A 21,303-nucleotide genomic window follows, 5' to 3' on the forward strand; every position below is an offset into this window, starting at 1 on the left:
CATTTCTAATTACCCCTCAAACTGAGTGGAGAGAGAAACAGAATTCACATTTCCACGTGACTCTTCTTCAGAAATTCATTACAAATCTTAGCCTCTGTCTCTCGCTCCACAGACAGTCAGACCTGGCTAAGTGTTTCCAGAAGTTGTTTCTATTTCATTTTATCATGAAGCCATGATGTGCAGCATCTTATAGTGGACTGATTGAAAATCTAAATATATTACATCTACTACCTTTCCCTTGTCTACCCTTCCTGTTATTAAGTTAGAGTGAGTGGAACTTGCTCCCACAGGGAGTGGGGAGAATGTGGGACTCGTTCCCACAGGGAGTGGGGAGAATGTGGGACTCACTCCCATGGGGAGTGGCTGAAGTGAATAGCCTAGAAAAGTTGGACAAGGTTATTAGAAAAAAGGGAATGGGGGGGTTATGAGGGTAGATGAAGAAAGCTAGGATAAAGTTTGAGAAGAACTTAAATGCCAGCCTGAACTGCTTGGGCTGAATGGCCTGTTTTGGTGTCATATATTCTATCTAACCCAGTGTATATTTCATGTACATAGGTCACACAGCCCAATCAAACAGTATGTTCTTGTGGTTATTTGTAACATGCAGAGCACAGACCTTACACTACCGAGCAGCACTTACTAAACAATCCCGAGTGTGTTAATAACTACACTTAACCAATTTCAAATAAACAGTAAAACTCCAAACAGAACTCATTAACACTTGTTGGAAGATGTGAACACATTCATATATAGAGACACATTCACTGCCAATAAAAGAAATACGGCCAAGTCTTCTGCCTTTTCTGAATTACCCGGGAGCTGGGGGGTCTAAAGGCCCCGTTGCTTTCCCCACTGTGGCCAATCAGTCAACTTTCCAACCAATTACCGTGCCTTTTGACCAATCACAGTAAAGTTGCTAACCAATCACCATCTCTTTCCTCCTGCAGTGATTGTTTGAAATTTGGTGTTTTTACTTTGAGTCCTGATGAGTACAAGAGGCAAATGTCTCAGTAATTGGCAATATTCCAGCTCCGGAATCAGATGGAAAGATCTTACCAGTGATGGATGTTTCAGTCAGTGAGCGGCTTGTGGAATTGGAAACTGTTCCCGGACTATCGGATAGAGTTGGTGAAGCAGAAGGTGGAAGTTCTGAGCTTGTTGGATATTCTGGTTGTGAATCAATTATTCCTCCTGTGGTACAGAATAGTTTAGTGCCAACACTCGCTGCAATGTTTAAGATCTTTACCTTCAACTTAATGTAGTTACTTCAACAAAAATTTCCAATAAACAAATTAATGGGAGCCTGTTAGATCCTAACCACTCACTGTGTGAATCTGTCTCCACCACACTCTCAGACAGTGCATTCCAGACCCTGACCACTCACTGTGTGAATCTGTCTCCACCACACTCTCAGACAGTGCATTCCAGACCCTAACCACTCACTGTGTGAATCTGTCTCCACCACACTCTCAGACAGTGCATTCCAGACCCTAACCACTCACTGTGTGAATCTGTCTCCACCACACTCTCAGACAGTACATTCCAGATCCTAACCACTCGCTGTGCGAATCTGTCTCCACCACACTCTCAGACAGTACATTCCAGATCCTAACCACTCGCTGTGTGAATCTGTCTCCACCAGACTCTCAGACAGAGGCCCTAGGGAAACCTGGGAAGGTTTTTTGTTTTTGACCAATAAATTTGAACAGGGAGGAAACTTGAGAAACAGTACGTGTAGAGTCTCCCACCCTCTCCCCTCCTCTAACCTAAAAAAAAGACTTGGTGTGAGAGCAGGTAAAGCTTTTTCTTTTCTTCTTTTCTCTTTCACTTCTCAGTAAGGGAAGTTAGCAGGGATGGCAATGCAATGTTCCTCCTGTGGGATGTTTGAGGTGAGGGACACCATTAGTGTCCCCGCTGAGCAGGAAATGCCCCCAATTCCAGCTCCTTGAAGTCCGTGTTAGGGAGCTGGAGCTGGAGCTGGAACTGGAACTGGATGAACTCAGGATCAGTCAGGAGGCAGAGACAGTTATAGAAGAAAGCTACAGGGAGGTAGTTACTCCTAGAAATGAGGGTACTTGGGTGACTGTTAGAAAGGATAAGAAGCAGTCAGTGCTGTGATCCCCTGTGGCCATTCCTCTGTATAACGAGTATATCGTTTTGGATACTGTTGTGGGGGGGGTGGGGGGAACTCACCAAGGGTAAGCCCTGGGGTACAGGTTTCTGGCACAGAGTCTGTCCCTGTTGCTCAGAAGGGGAGCGGGGAGAGGAGTAAAGCATTAGTCATTGGGGACTCCATAGTCAGGGGGACAGATAGGAGATTCTGTGGGAACGAGAGAGAATCGCGGTTGGCGTGTGGCTTCCCAGATGCTGGGGTCTGTGATGTTTTGGATCGTGTTTTTGGGATCTTTAAGGGGGAGAGGGGATCAACCCCAAGTCATGATCCCCATAGGCACCAAAGATATAGGTAGGAAAAGGGATGGGGATGTAAGGCAGAAATTCAGGGAGTTAGGGTGGAAGCTTAGAGCTAAAACAAAGAGTTATTATTTACCCGTGCCACGTGCTAGCAAGGCGAGGAATAGGGAGAGAGAGAGCAGTTGAACACATGGCTACAGGGATGGTGCAGGAGGGAGGGATTCAGATACCTGGATAACTGGGGCTCATCCTGGGGTAGGTGGGACCTCTGCAAATGGGATAATCTTCACCTGAACCAGAGGGGCACCAATATCCTGGGGGGGAATTTGCTAATGTTCTTCAGGAGGGTTGGAACTAATTCAGCAGGGGGATGGGAACCTGAATTGTAGCTCCAGTGTACAGAAGGTTGAGAGTAGTGAGGTCAATAAGGTTTCAAGGTCGCAGGAGTGTACCGGCAGGCAGGAAGGTGGTTTGAAGTGTGTTTACTTCAATGCCAGGAGCATCCGGAATAAGGTGGGTGAACTTGCAGCAAGGGTTGGCACCTGAGACTTCGATGTTGTGGCCATTTCAAAGACATGGATAGGGCAGGGACAGAAATCGTTGTTGCAGGTTCCGAGGTTTAAATGTTTTGGTAAGATCAGGGAAGGTGGTAAAAGAGGGAGAGGTGAGGCATTGTTAGTCAAGGGCAGTATTACGGGGGCAGAAAGGGCATTTGATGAGGACTCATCTATTGAGGTAGTATGGACTGAGGTTAGAAATAGGAAAGGAGGTCACCCTGTTGGGAGTTTTCTATAGGCCTCCGAAAAGTTCCACAGATGTAGAAGAAAGGATTGCAGAGATGACTCTGGATAAGAGTGAAAGTAACAAGGTAGTTGTTATGGGGGATTTTAACTTTACAAATATTGACTGGAAATGCTGTAGTTTGAGTACTTTAGATGGGTCAGTTTTTGTTAAATATGTGCAGGAGGGTTTCCTGACACAGTATGTAGATAGGCCAACAAGAGGCAAAGCCACATTGGATTTGGTACCAGCTAATGAACCAGGCCAGGTGTTAGATTTGGAGGTCGGTGAGCACTTTGGTGATAGTGACCACAATTCGGTTACGTTTACTTTAGCAATGGAGAGGGATAGGTATATACCGCAGGGCAAGAATTATAGCTGGGGGAAAGGAAATTATAATGCGATTAGGCAAGATTTAGGATGCATAGGATGTGGAAGGAAACTGCAGGGGATGGGCACAGTTGAAGTGTGGAGCTTGTTCAAGGAACAGCTACCGCGTGTCCTTGATAAGTACGTACCTGTCAGGCAGGGAGGAAGTGGTCGAGTGAGGGAAGTGTGGTTTACTAAAGAAGTTGAATCGCTTGTAAAGAGTAAGAAGGAGACTTATGTCAAGGTGAGACATGAAGGCTCAGTTAGGATACTTGAGAGTTAGAAATTAGCCGGGAAGGACCTAAAGAGAGAGTTAAGAAGAGCCAGGAGGGGACATGAGAAGTCTTTGGCAGGTAGGATCAAGGAAAACCCTAAAGCTTTCTATAGGTATGTCAGGAATAAAGAAATGGCGGAGGTTATAGTGGATGCCTTGGTGGTTATTTTCCAGACGTCGCTGGATTCCTGGGAAGTGCCGGAAGATTGGAAAACGGCTAATGTTACGCCGTTGTTTAAGAAGGGTGCCAGGCAAAAGGCGGGGAATTATAGGCCGGTTAGTTTAACGTCTGTGGTAGGTAAAATGTTAGAATCCGTCATTAAGGAGGAAATTGCGAGGCATCTTGAAGGGAATTACTTGATAGGACAGACGCAACACGGTTTCATTAAAGGGAAGTCGTGTCTGACAAATTTACTGGAGTTCTATGAGGATGTGTCTAGGGCGGTGGATAGAGGAGAGCCGGTGGATGTGGTCTTTCTGGATTTTCAGAAGGCGTTTGACAAAGTGCCTCACAAGAGGTTACTGCAGAAGGTCAGAGGACATGGAGTTGGGGGTAGGGTGTTAGCGTGGATAGAGGATTGGTTGTCAAATAGGAGGCAGAGAGTGGGGGTCAATGGGTGCTATTCGGATTGGCGGTTGGTGACTAGTGGGGTGCCCCAGGGGTTGGTGCTGGGGCCTCAGCTATTTACCATTTATATAGATGATCTGGAGGAGGGAACCGAGTGTAGGGTGTCGAAATTTGCTGATGACACCAAGATTGGGGGAAAGGCAAATTGTGCGGAGGGTGTGGAGAGTCTGCAGAAGGATCTAGATAGGCTGGGCGAATGGGCCAGGAAATGGCAAATGGAATTTAATGTTGGCAAGTGTGAGGTGGTCCACTTTGGTAGGAAGAATGGTAGGAAGGACTATTACTTACGTGGCGAAAAACTGCAGCAGGCGACAGTGCAGATGGACCTCGGGGTCCTTGTGCATGAGTCGCAAAAACCCAGCCTGCAGGTGCAGCAGGTGGTCAGGAAGGCGAATGGGATGCTGGCCTTCATAGCGAGGGGGATTGAATATAAAAGTAGGGAGGTCTTGCTGCAGCTGTATAGGGCATTGGTGAGGCCGCAGCTGGAGTACTGTGTGCAGTTTTGGGCGCCGCACCTGCGCAAGGATATTTTGGCCTTGGAGGGAGTGCAGAGGAGGTTTACTAGGCTGATACCGGAGTTGAGGGGGTTGAGCTATGAGGAGAGGCTGAATAAACTAGGCTTGTACTCGTTAGAGTTTAGAAGAATGAGGGGAGATCTCATTGAGACGTATAAGATGATGAATGGGATGGATAGGATAGAGGTGGAGAGACTCTTCCCACTCAAAAAAGACAGTAGGACTAGGGGGCACAGCCTCAAGATAAAGGGGGGGCGGTTCAGAACGGAGTTGAGGAGGAACTTCTTCACTCAAAGGGTGGTGAATCTCTGGAATTCTCTGCCCGTTGAAGTGGTGGAGGCTGCCTCGCTAAATATTTTTAAGAAGCGGGTTGATGGGTTTTTGATAAGAGAGGGGATTAAGGGTTATGGGGAGAGGGCGGGAAAGTGGAACTGAGCCACGACAGATCAGCCATGATCTTATTGAATGGCGGGGCAGGCTCGAAGGGCCAGATGGCCTACTCCTGCTCCTATTTCTTATGTTCTTATGTTCTTATTGAATAAAAGAATGACTAGGATAAGATTAGGGACAGTCAAGGGCAGTAGTGGGAAGTTGTGCGTGGAGTCTGAAAAGATAGGAGAGGCGCTAAATGAATATTTTTCATCAGTATTCACACAGGAAAAAGACAATGTTGTCGAGGAAAACACTGAGATACAGACTATTAGACTAGACAGGATTGAGGTTCATAAGGAGGGTGTGTTAGCAATTCTGGAAAGTGTGAAAATAGGTAAGTCCCCTGGGCTGGATGGGATTTATCCTAGGATTCTCTGGAAGGCCAGGGAGGAGATTGCAGAGCTTTTGGCTTTGATCTTTAGGTCGTCAGTGTCTACAGGAATCGTGCCAGAAGACTGGAGAATAGCAAATGCTGTCCCCTTGTTCAAGAAGGGGAATACAGACAACCCTGGTAATTATAGACCAGTGAGCCTTACTTCTGTTGTGGGCAAAGTTTTGGAAAGGATTATAAGAGATAGGATTTATAATCATCTAGAGAGAAATAAATTGATTAGGGATAGTCAACACGGTTTTGTGAAGGGTAGGCCATGCCTCATAATCCTTATTGAGTTCTTTGAGAAGGTGACCAAAGAGGTGGATAAGGGTAAAGCAGTTGATGTGGTGTATATGGATTTCAGTAAAGTGTTTGATAAGGTTCCCCATAGTAAGCTATTGCAGAAGATATGGGGTCTTGGGATTGAGAGTGATTTAGTGGTTTGGATCAGAAATTGGCGAGCTGATAGAAGACAGAGGGTGGTGGTTGATGGGAAATGTTCATTCTGGAGTTCAGTTACTAGTGGTGAACCACAGGGATCTGTTTTGGGGCCACTGCTGTTTGTCATTTTTATAAATGACCTGGATGAGGGCGTAGAAGGAAGGGTTAGTAAATTTTTGGGATGACACTAAAGTAGGAGGAGCTGTGGACAATGCGGAAGGATGTTGCAGGTTACAGAGGGACATAGATAAGCCTAAGAACTGGGCTGAGAGGTGGAAAATGGAGTTTAATGCGGAAAAGTGTGAGGTGATTCACTTTGGAAGGAGTAACAGGAATACAGAATACTGGGCTGATGGTAAGATACTTGGTAGTGTGGATGAGCAGAGAGATCTCGGGGTACATGTGCATACATCCCTGAAAGTTGGCACCCAGGTTGATAGAGTTGTTAAGAAGGCGTACGGTGTGTTAGCTTTTATTGGTAGAGGGATTGAGTTTTGGAGCCGTGAGATCATGTTGCAACTGTACAAAACTCTGGTGCGGCCGCACTTGGAGTATTGCGTACAGTTCTGGTCGCCGCATTATAAGAAAGATGTGGAGGCATTGGAAAGGGTGCAGAGGAGGTTTACCAGGATGTTGCCTGGTATGGTGGGAAGGTCTTATGAGGAAAGGCTGAGGGACTTGAGGTTGTTTTCATTAGAGAGAAGAAGGTTAAGAGGTGACCTAATAGAGGCATACAAGATGATCAGAGGATTAGATAGGGTGGACAGTGAGAGCTTTTTTCCTCGGATGAAGATGGCTAACACGAGGGGACATAGCTTTAAATTGAAGAGTGATAGATATAGGACAGATGTCAGAAGTAGGTTCTTTACTCAGAGAGTAGTAAGGGTGTGGAATGCCCTGCCTGTAACAGTTGTGGATTCGCCAACATTAAGAGCATTTAAATGCTCATTGGATAAATATATGGATGATATTGGAATAGTGTAGGTTAGATGGGTTTTAGATTGGTTTTACAGGTCGGTGCAACATTGAGGGCTGAAGGGCCTGTAGTGCGCTGTAATGTTCAATGTTCTAAAGTGTAAATTCACAGAGATGGGCCTTCCTAACCAGGTTTCCTGTATAGCCCCCAGCAATCTCTACACAACCTCCAGGGTCAGTGGGCCCAACCTTCTCAGCCAGTCCAAACCCCAAAATGAACATTTGAATGGCAGGCCATCAGTTTTTAAGGTATGGGTCCAGAGAGGTAGGAACTGCCTCTCACTCCCTGTCTCTGCATCCCCAGAGCCTGGGTGGGAAAGTCTGGGCCAGTCTCTTTCCAGCTCATCTGTGGAGATCATTCATGGACATGTTCATAGAATCCCTACAGTGCAGAAGGAGGCCATTCAGCCCATCTGCACCAACCACAACCCATTCATTTACCCAAGCTAGTCCCGCTGACATTAAGGGGCGATATAGCATGGTCAATCCATCTAACCCAAACGTCTTTGGACAGTGGGAGGAAATTGGAGCACCCAGAGGAAACCCACACAGACATGGGGAGAACATGTAAATTCCCAGGGCTGGAATGGAACCGGGGTCTCTGGTGCTGTGAGGCAGCAGAGTTCACCACTGTGTCACTAAGCTGCCTGTTATCAGAGTTATAGCTTGTTAACCAATGCTGACCAGGTAATTAGTTACTTGTCTTCCTCTCTGCACATTGATTACTGACCATTACCGCGTGTTGTGATCCCAGAATCAGAAATTAAACTGCCGGTCCCAGCTTCCGATGATGTTGTGTGTGTTGGTGATGTGGATGATTCCGTGTATCCTCCTGCAGGATAAAGTATTCCATGTCAGCGCTTGTCTGAATGTCCAGTAACTGTTTAACATCCTGCTGCCTCTTTGAATGCAGGGAAAAAAACAGAATCATAGACAGATACAGCACCACAGGAAGCCATTCAGTCCAACATGTCTATACTAGCCCTTTGAAACAATTATCCATTTCGTTCTCCTGATTGGTCTCTAGACGGTAAATGTTTCCATTTCAGGACAGTTATTATTGAATTTGCTTCCACCGCCCTATCAGGTAGCACTGTCTAAATCTCAACAACTCCCAACATTATCTCCCTCCCCTCATTTCCACTCTGTTTTTACAGCCAATTACTGACTTTGTCCAGTGGTTACTAATCAGTAAAGTTTATTTATTAATGTCACAAGTAGGCTTACATTAACACTGCAATGAAGTTACTGTGAAAACCCCTTAGTCGCCCACACTCTGGCGCCTGTTGGGGTTACACCGAGGGAGAACTTAGCACGGCCACTGCACCCTAACCGGCACGTCCAACCAGAGGAAACCCACGCAGACACGGGGAGGAAGTGCAGACTCCGCACAGACAGTGACCCGAGCCGGGAATCGAACCCAGGTCCCTGGCACTGTGAGGTAGTTGTGCTACTCACTGCGCCACCGTGCTGTCCTTAAAGGGGAGGTGACAGGATGGGGGAGGAGGCTCAGCTGGAATTCCATCACCTCCTCAGACAAAGGGGGACAAATATATTTTGGATGAAATTTAATGTAAACATCTTGTGGGTGGATAAATGTTCCCCTTTGATCAACTAAAATCAGAACTTTGAGTTCAGAGTGGGGAGCTATTTTCCCTGTTATGTCTATCTCAGCACAGACACTAGACTTTGCTGTACATTAATACAAACCACAATCAAACAAATCCACTCCGGGGAGGCTGGAGATTGAGAACTGAACAGAGGGTCCAGTCTGCAACACATGGTGAAGGTTTCAAATAATCAGAGATATCAATATTGGAATCCTCCAGATGTGTCAGCAATCCAGACACAAGCATTTCCCAGGAGCTGAACTCCAAAAGGATACACCAATGGAAGCTTTAGAAACACAGACATTAAATAAAACAGAAGGGAGACATGCAAACCCCGGATGAAACTGTGGTTAGGGTTCAGCTCGGGCTCTGTGTAAGGTTCCACACTTCAGGAATGATGAGGAAATCTTGGAGAGGACGGAGAGAGGATCTCATCCAGTAAATTTACTGGAAAAGTAGGAGAGATGACAGAGTTCTGAGAGAGCAGAGAGGGTGTGGGTTTCATATTGCACCCCTCACAGTGCAGCACTCCCTCAGTACTGACCCTCTGACAGTGCGGCACTCCCTCAGTACTGACCCTCTGACAGTGCGGCACTCCCTCAGTACTGACCCTCTGACAGTGCGGCACTCCCTCAGTACTGACCCTCTGACAGTGCGGCGCTCCCTCAGTACTGACCCTCTGACAGTGCGACGCTCCCTCAGCACTGACCCTCTGACAGTGCGGCGCTCCCTCAGTACTGACCCTCTGACAGTGCAGCACTCCCTCAGCACTGACCCTCTGACAGTGCGGCACTCCCTCAGTACTGACCCTCTGACAGTGCGGCGCTCCCTCAGCACTGACCCTCTGACAGTGCGGCGCTCCCTCAGCACTGACCCTCTGACAGTGCGGCACTCCCTCAGCACTGACCCTCTGACAGTGCGGCACTCCCTCAGCACTGACCCTCTGACAGTGCGGCACTCCCTCAGCACTGACCCTCTGACAGTGCGGCACTCCCTCAGTACTGACCCTCTGTCAGTGCGGCACTCCCTCAGCACTGACCCTCTGACAGTGCGGCACTCCCTCAGCACTGACCCTCTGACAGTGCGGCACTCCCTCAGTACTGACCCTCTGACAGTGCGGCACTCCCTCAGTACTGACCCTCTGACAGTGCGGCACTCCCTCAGCACTGACCCTCTGACAGTGCGGCACTCCCTCAGCACTGACCCTCTGACAGTGTGGCACTCCCTCAGCACTGACCCCCTGACAGTGCGGCACTCCCTCAACACTGACCCTCTGACAGTGCGGCACTCCCTCAGCACTGACCCTCTGACAGTGCGGCACTCCCTCAGTACTGACCCTCTGACAGTGCAGCGCTCCGTCAGTAATGCTCTAAAATATCAGTCTAGGTTTTGTTTCCGAGTTTATCAAGTGGGATTTGAACCTGTGACTCAGCACTGATGCTGTTTCCTAATCTCCCATCGCTGAGAAAGGCTCTGTGATTGGTGGCATCTTTATCCTCTCGCTCTGTATCGTAGACAAGGTTCCAATCAATGTGTGATTCACCTCCTAGCCGAATATCTGCAGATCTTACAGGGAAGCTGGATTCTTCAATTGGAACTAATTTGACAACTTGTTACTCTCCCAATCTGGGAACCAATATTCCCAGAAATTAGCCTCCCTGTTGGGATGATCCCATTCTCAATTCTCCACGTTTGCAGCAGCACAGAATATCTATTTGTGCTGGACAGAAAATGTCTGCAAAACTCTGGGACGTTTATTTCCCACGATAGGTGATGTCACAGCCACCCTGACACCGCCCAATGTCTGTACTCATTGGAGTACTCAATGGGGGGGATGTTATTGAAACTTACAGGATACTGCGAGGCCTGGATAGAGTGGACATGGAGAGGATGTTTCCACTAGTGGGAAAAACTAGAACCAGAGAGGGCACAACCTCAGGATAAAGGGATGATCCTTTAAAACAGAGATGGGGAGGAATTTCTTCAGCCAGAGAGTGGGGACTCTGTGGAACTCTTTGCCGCAGAAGGTTATGGAGGCCGGGTCACTGAGTGTCTTTAAGACAGAGATAGATCGGTTCCTGATTAATAAGGGGATTGGGGGAAAAGGCAGGAGAATGGGGATGAGATAAAGATCAGCCGTGATTGAATGGTGGAGAGACTTGATGGGCCGAGTGGCCTCATTCTGCTCCTATGTTTTATGATCTTATGGACAACTGGAAATGTCCATCGGATCGGAGCAAACAGCTACAGCTACAGCTGAATGTTTTGAATCTGGTTGTGAGAATACTGAGGGACACTGAGACTCCAGTTTAAATACTTGCCAAGGAGCAGATCCCTCACCGTGAAACCAGTCTCTCCAACATTCGCTGCCTTGTGGGTAACTCACTGTCCCGGGGTAAAGGTGGTCATCCCACCAGCTGATTATTATCTGGGGAAAAGCCTCAGCATAAAACACTGACAGAGCAGCCTCCAACCTCCCCTCCAAATCACTCCTCACGTTCCTGCTCCTCAAAGGGAACAGAAGAAAGAAATGGAAAATCTTTCTTACCGACTGACATGTGGAAGAAGTACAATAGTGAAAGGAGGGTCACGGCCCAGGGTTCCATCTTCCAGCCTCTTCACCCAGGGATCTCAAACACTGGCGATTTTCATTCTTATCCGGCAAAGTACAGCGGGCTGAGTGGGGGGAAAGGATTAAACCAACAGGGAATACTCCTTGTTATTTTGGAGCTTCCTCTGATACGTAGCAGCAGGAAATCTGCACAAACCAACTGGAACTCAGCCAAGAGGAAAATTTTATATAAATGGTTTACAGCCAATCGACAGGGATGGAGAGAACCAGCTCCCAATCCAGTGAAGCTCCGGCAGTCAGGATTCTCCTGTCACTGTCCCGCTCCGAGGGTCCCCCCTTTCACTTCACATCAACTGCCCCAAGTCCACAATAAACCCAAACACATCAGCTGTGCTGAATGAACAAAACTCACTCTCACGTCAATTGCCTTCTTGTCTGGAGCAATTAGTCCCTGCTTTTTGGAGTTATGCACCATGTCTGGGCCCTAATGAGATGGGAAATATCCAGGCTGGGCACTCTCCATCCAGAGAATTACAGGATGAGTGGATCTGGCTCCAATCACCGTCCCTGAGAACAACGTTGGACATTCATTTTCAAACCACACAGAGCTTTTCCAATAGACCAAATAAACTGAATCATCCTTTCCAGCTGAACAGAGAGATAACTTAATTACTGCATTTCATTCACCTCCAGAGATTTCAGCACATCACCCAAGTTCCAGTGCAGTGCTGAGGGAGTGCCGCACTGTCAGAGGGTCAGTGCTGAGGGAGTGCCGCACTGTCAGAGGGTCAGTGCTGAGGGAGTGCCACACTGTCAGAGGGTCAGTGCTGAGGGAGTGCCACACTGTCAGAGGGTCAGTGCTGAGGGAGTGCCGCACTGTCAGAGGGTCAGTGCTGAGGGAGTGCCGCACTGTCAGAGGGTCAGTGCTGAGGGAGTGCCACACTGTCAGAGGGTCAGTGCTGAGGGAGTGCCACACTGTCAGAGGGTCAGTGCTGAGGGAGTGCCGCAGTGTCAGAGGGTCAGTGCTGAGGGAGTGCCGCAGTGTCAGAGGGTCAGTGCTGAGGGAGTGCCGCACTGTCAGAGGGTCAGTGCTGAGGGAGTGCCGCACTGTCAGAGGGTCAGTGCTGAGGGAGTGTCCCACTGTCAGAGGGTCAGTGCTGAGGGAGTGCCGCACTGTCAGAGGGTCAGTGCTGAGGGAGTGCCGCACTGTCAGAGGGTCAGTGCTGAGGGAGTGCCGCACTGTCAGAGGGTCAGTGCTGAGGGAGTGCCACACTGTCAGAGGGTCAGTGCTGAGGGAGTGCCGCACTGTCAGAGGGTCAGTGCTGAGGGAGTGCCGCAGTGTCAGAGGGTCAGTGCTGAGGGAGTGCCGCACTGTCAGAGGGTCAGTGCTGAGGGAGCGCGGCACTGTCAGAGGGTCAGTGCTGAGGGAGCGCCGCACTGTCAGAGGGTCAGTGCTGAGGGAGCGCCGCACTGTCAGAGGGTCAGTGCTGAGGGAGCGCGGCACTGTCAGAGGGTCAGTGCTGAGGGAGCGCCGCACTGTCAGAGGGTCAGTGCTGAGGGAGTGCCGCACTGTCAGAGGGTCAGTGCTGAGGGAGTGCCGCACTGTCAGAGGGTCAGTGCTGAGGGAGTGCCGCACTGTCAGAGGGTCAGTGCTGAGGGAGTGTACAGTCCTGACATTAGTGCATTATGAGTTGTTCTGGATGTTTGTGATTGAGTGAAGTTTAATCCCAGAATGTTTTGACTCTAGGGGGAGACTGTTACCCACTGACACTGAGGCTTTGAGAATATTTGTGTCTGAATAAAGGAGGGATCTTTTGGCAAGTTTCACTTGTATTTATCGAGTTCCCTGGAAAATAAATCAGTTGTTTATTTAGTTAATCCAGTCAACGAAGGAATAATTAGTCATGGGAGTTCAGTGAGGGGAATCTAATCCACCACAAGGCTGGAGATTGTTGTGACAGACTGTTTGTGAATTCTGGGTTGGAGAGCAGGTTGAGGATTACAACCTGTAACTATTTTAAACTGGCAGCTTTCTGAACTCTGCACAAACAGGATGAGCTGTTCTTTCACAGGAGCAGGTCAGGGGTTACTGATGCTCACTCTGTTTTATGTACAACCAACTTCAATATTCCCACAGCTGCCGAGAACACCCCATCGTTCATCGTCTCTCCCACTGTGACTGGAAGACCCTTTTCCAAGCTTTCCGAAGTGAGTGTTTATGGCAGACACGCTGCATCTTCCCAATGGAGACATTCACAATCCACACTGCTCTGCAGATATTGAACTGGTCTCTTCAGCAATGAAGGTGATTCGCCATTTGACTAGAATTACCTGCCTGTAATCCATTAACTGAGCCAATCATAGAACATTACAGCACAGTACAGGCCCTTCGGCCCTCGATGTTGTGCCGAGCTATGTCCGAACCCAAGATTAAGCTATTCCCCTCCCTATCATTCTGGAGTGCTCCATGTGCCTATCCAATAACCGCTTGAAAGTTCCTAAAGTGTCCGACTCCACTATCACAGCGGGCAGTGTATTCCACACTCCAACCACTCTCTGAGTGAAGAATCTACCTCGGACATCCCCCCTATATCTCCCACCATGAACCTTATAATTATGCCCCTTAGTAACAGCTACATCCACCCGAGGAAATAGTCTCTGCATCGCTGTTGATTTTAGGGTGTTAGAACTCCCCACTCACCTGATGAAGGAACAGCGTTCCGAAAGCTGGTGGTGTTTACTGCCAAATAAACCTGTTGGACTTTAACCTGGGGTTGTGAGACTTCTCACTGGTTTTAGGATAGGCCAGTAATCTCTGTAGGAGGACATTGTCTGTGAGAGAAACTGCAAACAACGTCACAGGGAATGAGGCAGAGTTTCTCCTCGGGTCTCTCTCATTGGAAATCCGGTTTGTCTTTGGACTGAGTTACAAACCTCACCAACAACTTTTGTTTCCAATTTTCAGAGGAAACCCTTCCTGTTCCAAGTTTGCAAAACTGCAGTTAATTACTGTCAAGATGAATGAGTTGAGAAAATATAGAACATAGAACATGACAGCACAAACAGGCCCTTCGGCCCACAAGTTGCACTGATCATATCCCTACCTACCAGGCCTATCTATAACCCTCAATCCCATTAAATCCCATGTACTCATCCAGAAGTCTCTTAAAAGACCCCAGCGAGTTCGCCTCTACCACCACCGACAGCAGCCGATTCCACTCACTCACCACCCTCTGAGTGAAAAACTTACCCCTGACATCCCCTCTATACCTATTCGAAAAGAAGTTGAATTGGAGTCATTGTCCTGAATTTTTAGTGTATTGGGAGCTTGGGAACATATCCCAGTAATTCCAGCATCACCACTGCAACATTACACCCTAACCAGTGCTAATAGGCATACAGTGAACCCTGAACCCAGTGCGAACCCTGATCCCGATGTGAACACTAAATGCAGTGCAAGCCCTGAACACAGTGTGAACCCTGAACCCAGTATTAATCCTGAGTACAGTGTGAACCCTGACCCCAGAGCGAACCCTGGACCAGTGCAAACCCTGGGCCCACTGTGGACCCTGAACCCAGTGCGAACTCTGAACCCAGTGCAAACGTTGAACCCAGTGCGAATCCTGAACCCAGTTTTAAACCTGAATGCTGTGTGAACCGACCCCAGTGTGAACCCAGAACCCAGTGCAAACCCTGAACCCAGTATGAACCCAGAAACCAGTGTTAATCCTGACCCCAGTGTTAACCCTGAACGCCGTGTGAACCCTGACCCCAGAGCGAACCCAGACCCCAGTGCGAACCCTGACCCCAGTGCGAACCCTGACCCCAGTGCGAACCCTGAACCCAGTGCGAACCCTGAACCCAGTGCGAACCCTGAACCCAGTGCGAACCCTGAACCCAGTGCTAACTGTGAATATACCATAAGGGACAGTGAAATCTTGGCTCTCGGAGATTCACTGTCCAACACCAATTAATGATTTCTCTGACCCATGAGTCTAAAACAATCCTTGTTTTCACAGACCAACATTCTGTTCCAGTTGTATTGATATTTTCATCATTTCCTCCACATTTCAGTGTCCTGTTTAAGGAAGTGATATTTCCCAATCTCAAACCATCATCAGAAATAAGAATCAAACGATTTGTTTGCTGTTGAGTTTTCATGTTCAGTGATGGAAACTCTCAACTTGTTGACTTCCTTTCAGTTTTTACCACCCAGCCCCAGAGATTACACAAAAAAATCATTCATAAATACAAAGGGATTCTATTTCAGGAGGAGAGGGCTGTGTGACAGGTTCCTATTCATTTGTCTCTAAGTTACAGGAACATTCAGCCATTTAATAAATAGACAGTAAAGTGTTTCATATCCAATCATCGCCTCTCACCTCTTTCTCATCTGAATTGTGATATTGTGCAGGATTCTCTGGGCCAATCCCTGTGTGACCTGAAACAACTAAAATATAAAAAGAAGTTAAATGATTGATAATAATATTCATTAACTTACGAAAACATCAATTTGCTAACAATTGTTACTGATAGCTAATGGTACATTAAAAAGAATCAAGCGATAAAATTACAATTAATTATCTGAAAAGAGATGCTCATTCTGGCGAGACTCCACCCCGAATATGTCACCCCCACCCCACCCGCCTCCACCCCCCTCCTCCACCTCCTGCAACTGACCCCCTGGCATGTCCACCCTCCACACCGCTGTGTGAATTCAATAGCCCTCTCTCTCCAGGGGAACACAGGACTTGGGAGCAAAACCGGCCACACAGCCCCTCGAGCCCACCCCACCATTCAATAACATCGTAGCTGATCTGGTTGTAGTCTGAGTTACGCTCCCTGCCCACTGCCCCCTCCCTGCCCACTGCCCCCCACCCACCCCCCGTCTATCAAATCTCTATCTAACTCTGCCTTCAATCAATTTAATGACCCACTGGTTTCTGGGGAAGTGAATTCCACAGAACTAACGATCCTGTGAGAGTAAAAAACCTTCTCATCTGCATCTTAAAAGGGAGACCCTTCATTTATAAACTGCACCCTCCCCTGGGTTCCTGGACCAACCTGTTCAGCATTCCTTCATAATGTAAACCCTTGGTGCCGGGAACAAATCAGGTGGACATTCACTTAACTGTTCCTAATGCAATTAAATATTTTTTCAGATAGGGAGACCAGATGTGCTCTCACCAATGCCCTACACAGCTGCAGTAAATCTCCCAGTTACAATTAATATTCTCTTTGCCTCTCTAATCACCAGCAGTATTTACAGATTACTTGCTTCACCCCTATTACTCGATTGGATGATTCTTCATTTTATTCATAGAATCCTTGAATCCTCACAGTGCAGAAAGAGGCCATTTGGCCCATCAAGTCTGTGTCGGCTCATAGCCAGGCTTACCTAGTAACCCCACTTATTTAGCCCACTAATCCTCCCTAACCTATATATGTTTGGGCATTAAGGGGCAATTTAACATCGCCAATCCACCTCACCTGCACCTCTTTGGACTGTCAAACAGATAAAGAGTTACTAGAACCAGAGGGCACAACCTCAGGCTAAAGGGACAATCCTTTAAAACAGAGATGAGGAGGAATTTCTTCAGCCAGAGAGTGGGGAATCTGTGGAACTCTTTGCCGCAGAGGAGGCCAGGTCATTGAGTGTCTTTTAGACAGAGATGGATAGGTTCCTGATTAATAAGGAGATTGGGGGTTATGGGGAAAAGGCAGGAGAATGGGGAATGAGAAAAATATCAGCCATGATTGAATGGCGAAGCAGACTCAATGGGCCGAGTGGCCTAATTCCACTCCTATGTCTTATGGTCTTAATTTGCCGATCTCCAATATTTTTACAACTAAAATAATTTGATTTGATTTCTTATTGGCACATGTATTAACATACAGTGAAAAGTATTGTTTCTTGTGTGCTATACATACCATTCTTAGAGAAGGAAAGGAGAAAGTGTAGGATATCATGGTACAGCCATAGTGAGGGTGTAGAGAAAGATCAACATAATGTAAAGTAGGTCCATTCATAAGTCTGACAGCAGCAGGGAAGAAGCTGTTCTTGTGTTGGTTGGTACGGGACCTCAGACTTTTGTATCTTTTTCCCGATGGAAGAAGGTGAAATAGAGAATGTCCGGGGTGTGTGGGGTCCTTAATTATGCCGGCTGCTTTGCCGAGGCAGCGGGAAGTGTAGACAGAGTCAATGGATTTAATTCAATGAATTGAAATGCTCAGAGAAATTGGAAATGATGCCTGTGGCACAGAAGCGTTCTGGTACTACATCCGGGACTGGCTGCACGGTGGTTATATCATTGGACCAGCCTGGGGACTGATCTGAGAAACCAGAGCTCAAAACGTATTTCACCAACATGGAATTAAAATACTATTCACTAAATTAATCTGAAATTGTTTTTAAAAAGAAAGCTGATTTAGTGATGAGAGTGACCATGAAACTACCCTGACCTGGTTCGTTAGTATCCTTTAGGGAAGGAAATTTGCCATCCTCACCTGGCCTGACCTACACGGGTGAGATTTTGCAAGTTCAGGCAAGCTGTGGGGGTTACAGACAGTGTGACATGAACACAAGATCCCTGTTGAGACCGTCCTCATGTGTGCGGAACTTGGCTATCAGTCTCTGCTCAGCGACTCTGCGCTGTCGTGTGTCGTGAAGGCCGCCTTGGAGAACGCTTATCTGAAGATTTGGCCTCTGATCTTCGGGTAAGCGTTCTCCAAGGCGGCCTTCACGACACACAACAGCGCTGAGCAGAGACTGATAGCCAAGTTCCGCACACATGAGGACGGTCTCAACCAGGATCTTGGGTTCATGTCACACTATCTGTAACCCCCATGACTTGCCTGGGCTTGCAACATCTCATTATCTGTCCTGGCTGGAGACAATACACATCTCTGTAACCTGTGCTTAACCCTCTCTCCACTCACATTGTCTGTACCTTTAAGACTTGATTACCTGTAAAGACTCACATTCCAACCATTATTTTGTAAATTGAGTTTGTGTCTTTTATATGCCCAGTTTGTGAACAGAATTCCCACTCACCTGATGAAGGATCAGCACTCCGAAATCTAGAGGCTTTTGCTACCAAATAAACCTGTTGGATTTTAACCTGGTGTTGTGAGAATTCTCATGGTGTTTAACCCAGTCCAACACTGGCATCTCCTCATCATAACCACATGGGTGGCACAGTGGTTAGCACTGCTGTCTCACAGCACCAGGGATCTGGGTTCGATTCCAGCCTTGGGTCACTGTCTGTGTGGAGTTTGCATGTTCTCCCCATGTCTGCGTTAGTGTAAGCCTTACTTGTGACTAACAAATAAATTTTTAACTTTACGTGTGATCCCAGAGTCACAGCGGTGTGGTTGATTCTCAACTGCCCTCTGACATGGCCAAGTGAAAAGTCTGACAACACCAGGTTTAAGTCCAACCAGTTTATTTGATAGTAAACTCACAAGCTTTCGGGGTTACCCCAAAAGCTTGTGAGTTTACTATCAAATAAACCGGTTGGACTTAAACCTGGTGTTGTCAGACTTTTTACTGTGTTTACCCCCGTCCAACGCCGGCATCTCCACATCATGTCCAAGTGAGACACCCAGTTCAAGAGCAATTAGGGATGGGTAACAAACGTGACACCAAGAGAGAATTAAACAAGCTGCTGCTTTCCTAAAGGGGAAATCCAACCTGTCTGATCCTTCCCCCAATAACGGCAAGTTCTAAATTCTACCAATAGCCTTATGAGTTTTTATTCCACATTCTCCAGCGCTGTGCTGTGCTTTCTATACTGTAGACACCAGAACAATACTCAGTACTCGAAATGCAGCCAACCCACAACCTGTCCAATTACACTCCGAGAAATAAACCCAGAGTTTTGTTCACGTTTTAATTACTTTGCTTTAAATATTTGTTTCAGAGGGAGAGCTTGGCTGGAATGTTTTGTTGTCCTGTGTTGCTTGTCCTATTTACATCAAGTTTAAAACATGACCACAGTTTGAATCAGTGAGAAATCAGCCTAAATCTGCCGTCAATTATTTCTCAGGCAGAAGTTTTGAAAATCTATATAGATTTGTCACTGATTGAGAAGGTTAAAGTTAAACCTGGAACTGGGTGGTAATGTTCACACAGGCCACAGGGGGCAGCACGGCACTGACATTCCACAATTTCATTGGGGAATATTTCAGAGGATCAGTTGAAAGATAAAAACTAATTGGAAAGTCCTTCCAGAGAGCCAGCACAGATACAATGGGCAGAATGGACTCCTTTTGCAATGTAAAACACCATGACTGGAATTTTTTCCTCCAGCCAGCGTCTGCTCTCTGATTGGGCAGAACCCCAAATTTGGAGAGGGGCCAAGAATGAAAAACCGGCTGGGGGACACGGTTTGGGATCAGCATTTCCGTGTCAGGCTCTCAGGGGGGTGGGATTTCCCACTGGTCCACAGCAGGAACACTGTTCGCATGTCCCTCCAAGTCGCTCACCATCCTGACCTGGAAGTATCTCACTGTCCCCTTCACTGTCGGGGGGGTCAAAATCCTGGGACTCCCTCCCTAACAGCACTGTGGGAGTACCTACACCGCACGGACTGCAGCGCTTCAGGAAGGCAGCTCACCCCCCCCACCCCCACCACCTTCTCCAGGGCAATTAGAGATGGGCTATAAATGCTGGCCCAGCCCAGCACGCCTGTGTCCCTTAAATTAATCTTTAAAGATTGACTGCAGGCTCCTTTATAGAACCACAGAAAAGCTGCTTCACAGAAAGAGAACTTTCTTTAGAGGGAAGATTCCAGCCTGTGAGTAGCATAGGATGTGAAATGGTTGTCAGTAGCTGATGGACAAAACTCTGCTGGAGAAGCTTTTTCACTGCAGAACATTAAATATCTCAGAGTTCTTTACAACAGCATCCGTGTGTTTGTGACACAAAGTGTTAGTTAACTGAACAATTCTCTCTCTCTGGACTTCACTGACTGACTGCAACAAGTCTTCAATATCACAATTCCACTGGGGAATATTTCAGCGGATCAGTTGAAAGGACTTTGTTTTTATCCAGGAGTTTGTGTCAATGCCGTGGGAACGCTGCTTTGCAACGTTTGATCAGTGCAGCTGCCGTACCATCACCTGGAGATTTGCCCACTGTAAGCGAGTCTATAGCTTTGCTAAATTAACATAAAAACAAATTACTGCGACTGCTGGAATCTGAAACCAAAAGAGAAAATGCTGGAAAATCTCAGCGGGTCTGGCAGCATCTGTAAGGAGAGAAAAGAGCTGATGTTTCGAGTCCAGATGACCCTTTGTCAAAGCTAAAAGGCATAGAAAGATTTTCTGTGTAGTCTGAACCTCCCTTGGTGATGGTTTTCTCCCTAGAATACAACTCACGGCATTGCTCCACTCATTTCCCTGTTTACTGCAGTAATGTGGAGATGCTGGTGTTGGACTGGGGTGGGCACAATAAGAAATCTCACAACACCAGGTTAAAGTCCAACAGGTTTATTCGGAATCACGAGCTTGTGGAGTGCTACTCACTCCCCAGATGAAGGAGCAGCGCTCCGAAAGCTTATGATACCAAATAAACCTGTTGGACTTTAAGCTGATGTTGTGAGACTTCTTTCGGAGTTTATTGCAGTGGGTGATGATGAAATTGAAAAAGACAAAATTAATAAATTTGATGAAGTCCTTTATTTTGGCCAAATGGACAACACAAGGCAGTGGAGTTTAATTTGATGGTGGGGCCTCACACCAAGTGAGACATTCACTATTAAATTGTGTGATTTAATTTGATTTACATAAAGCAAGAAAAATATTTCTTGATTATGATTTAGTGATATTGTGAATTGAGTTAATCAAACGTAGCAAGGTTTCGAACTGTTGCACTTTAATTAAAGCTGTCTGTGGCTATTTAACCCCAGTCAGATTCATG

General features: G+C 47.2%; 1 protein-coding gene across 2 annotated transcripts in view; it reads right to left on the bottom strand.

The window, feature by feature from the left end:
• The window catches only part of LOC145350923 (uncharacterized), a 25,421-nt gene extending 13,738 nt beyond the window's left edge, over positions 1-11,683 (bottom strand). Inside the window, exons 1-3 of one of the 2 annotated variants that reach the window (XM_080200403.1) lie at positions 11,358-11,683; positions 7,936-8,031; positions 1,057-1,191 (exon numbers count right to left, since the gene is read on the bottom strand). In XM_080200403.1, coding sequence (XP_080056529.1) covers positions 1,057-1,191; positions 7,936-8,031; positions 11,358-11,415 — 289 coding nt within the window. In that variant the 5' untranslated portion in view covers positions 11,416-11,683. Of the gene's footprint in view, positions 1-1,056; positions 1,192-7,929; positions 8,032-11,357 lie in introns of both variants that reach the window. The other variant, XM_080200394.1, reaches the window with a different exon arrangement.
• Positions 11,684-21,303: the final 9,620 nt, after the last annotated feature.

This window comes from Carcharhinus amblyrhynchos, chromosome 1 (assembly GCF_965287045.1).
Source record: "Carcharhinus amblyrhynchos chromosome 1, sCarAmb.v2.hapA, whole genome shotgun sequence".
NCBI classification, from domain to species: Eukaryota; Metazoa; Chordata; class Chondrichthyes; order Carcharhiniformes; family Carcharhinidae; genus Carcharhinus; species Carcharhinus amblyrhynchos.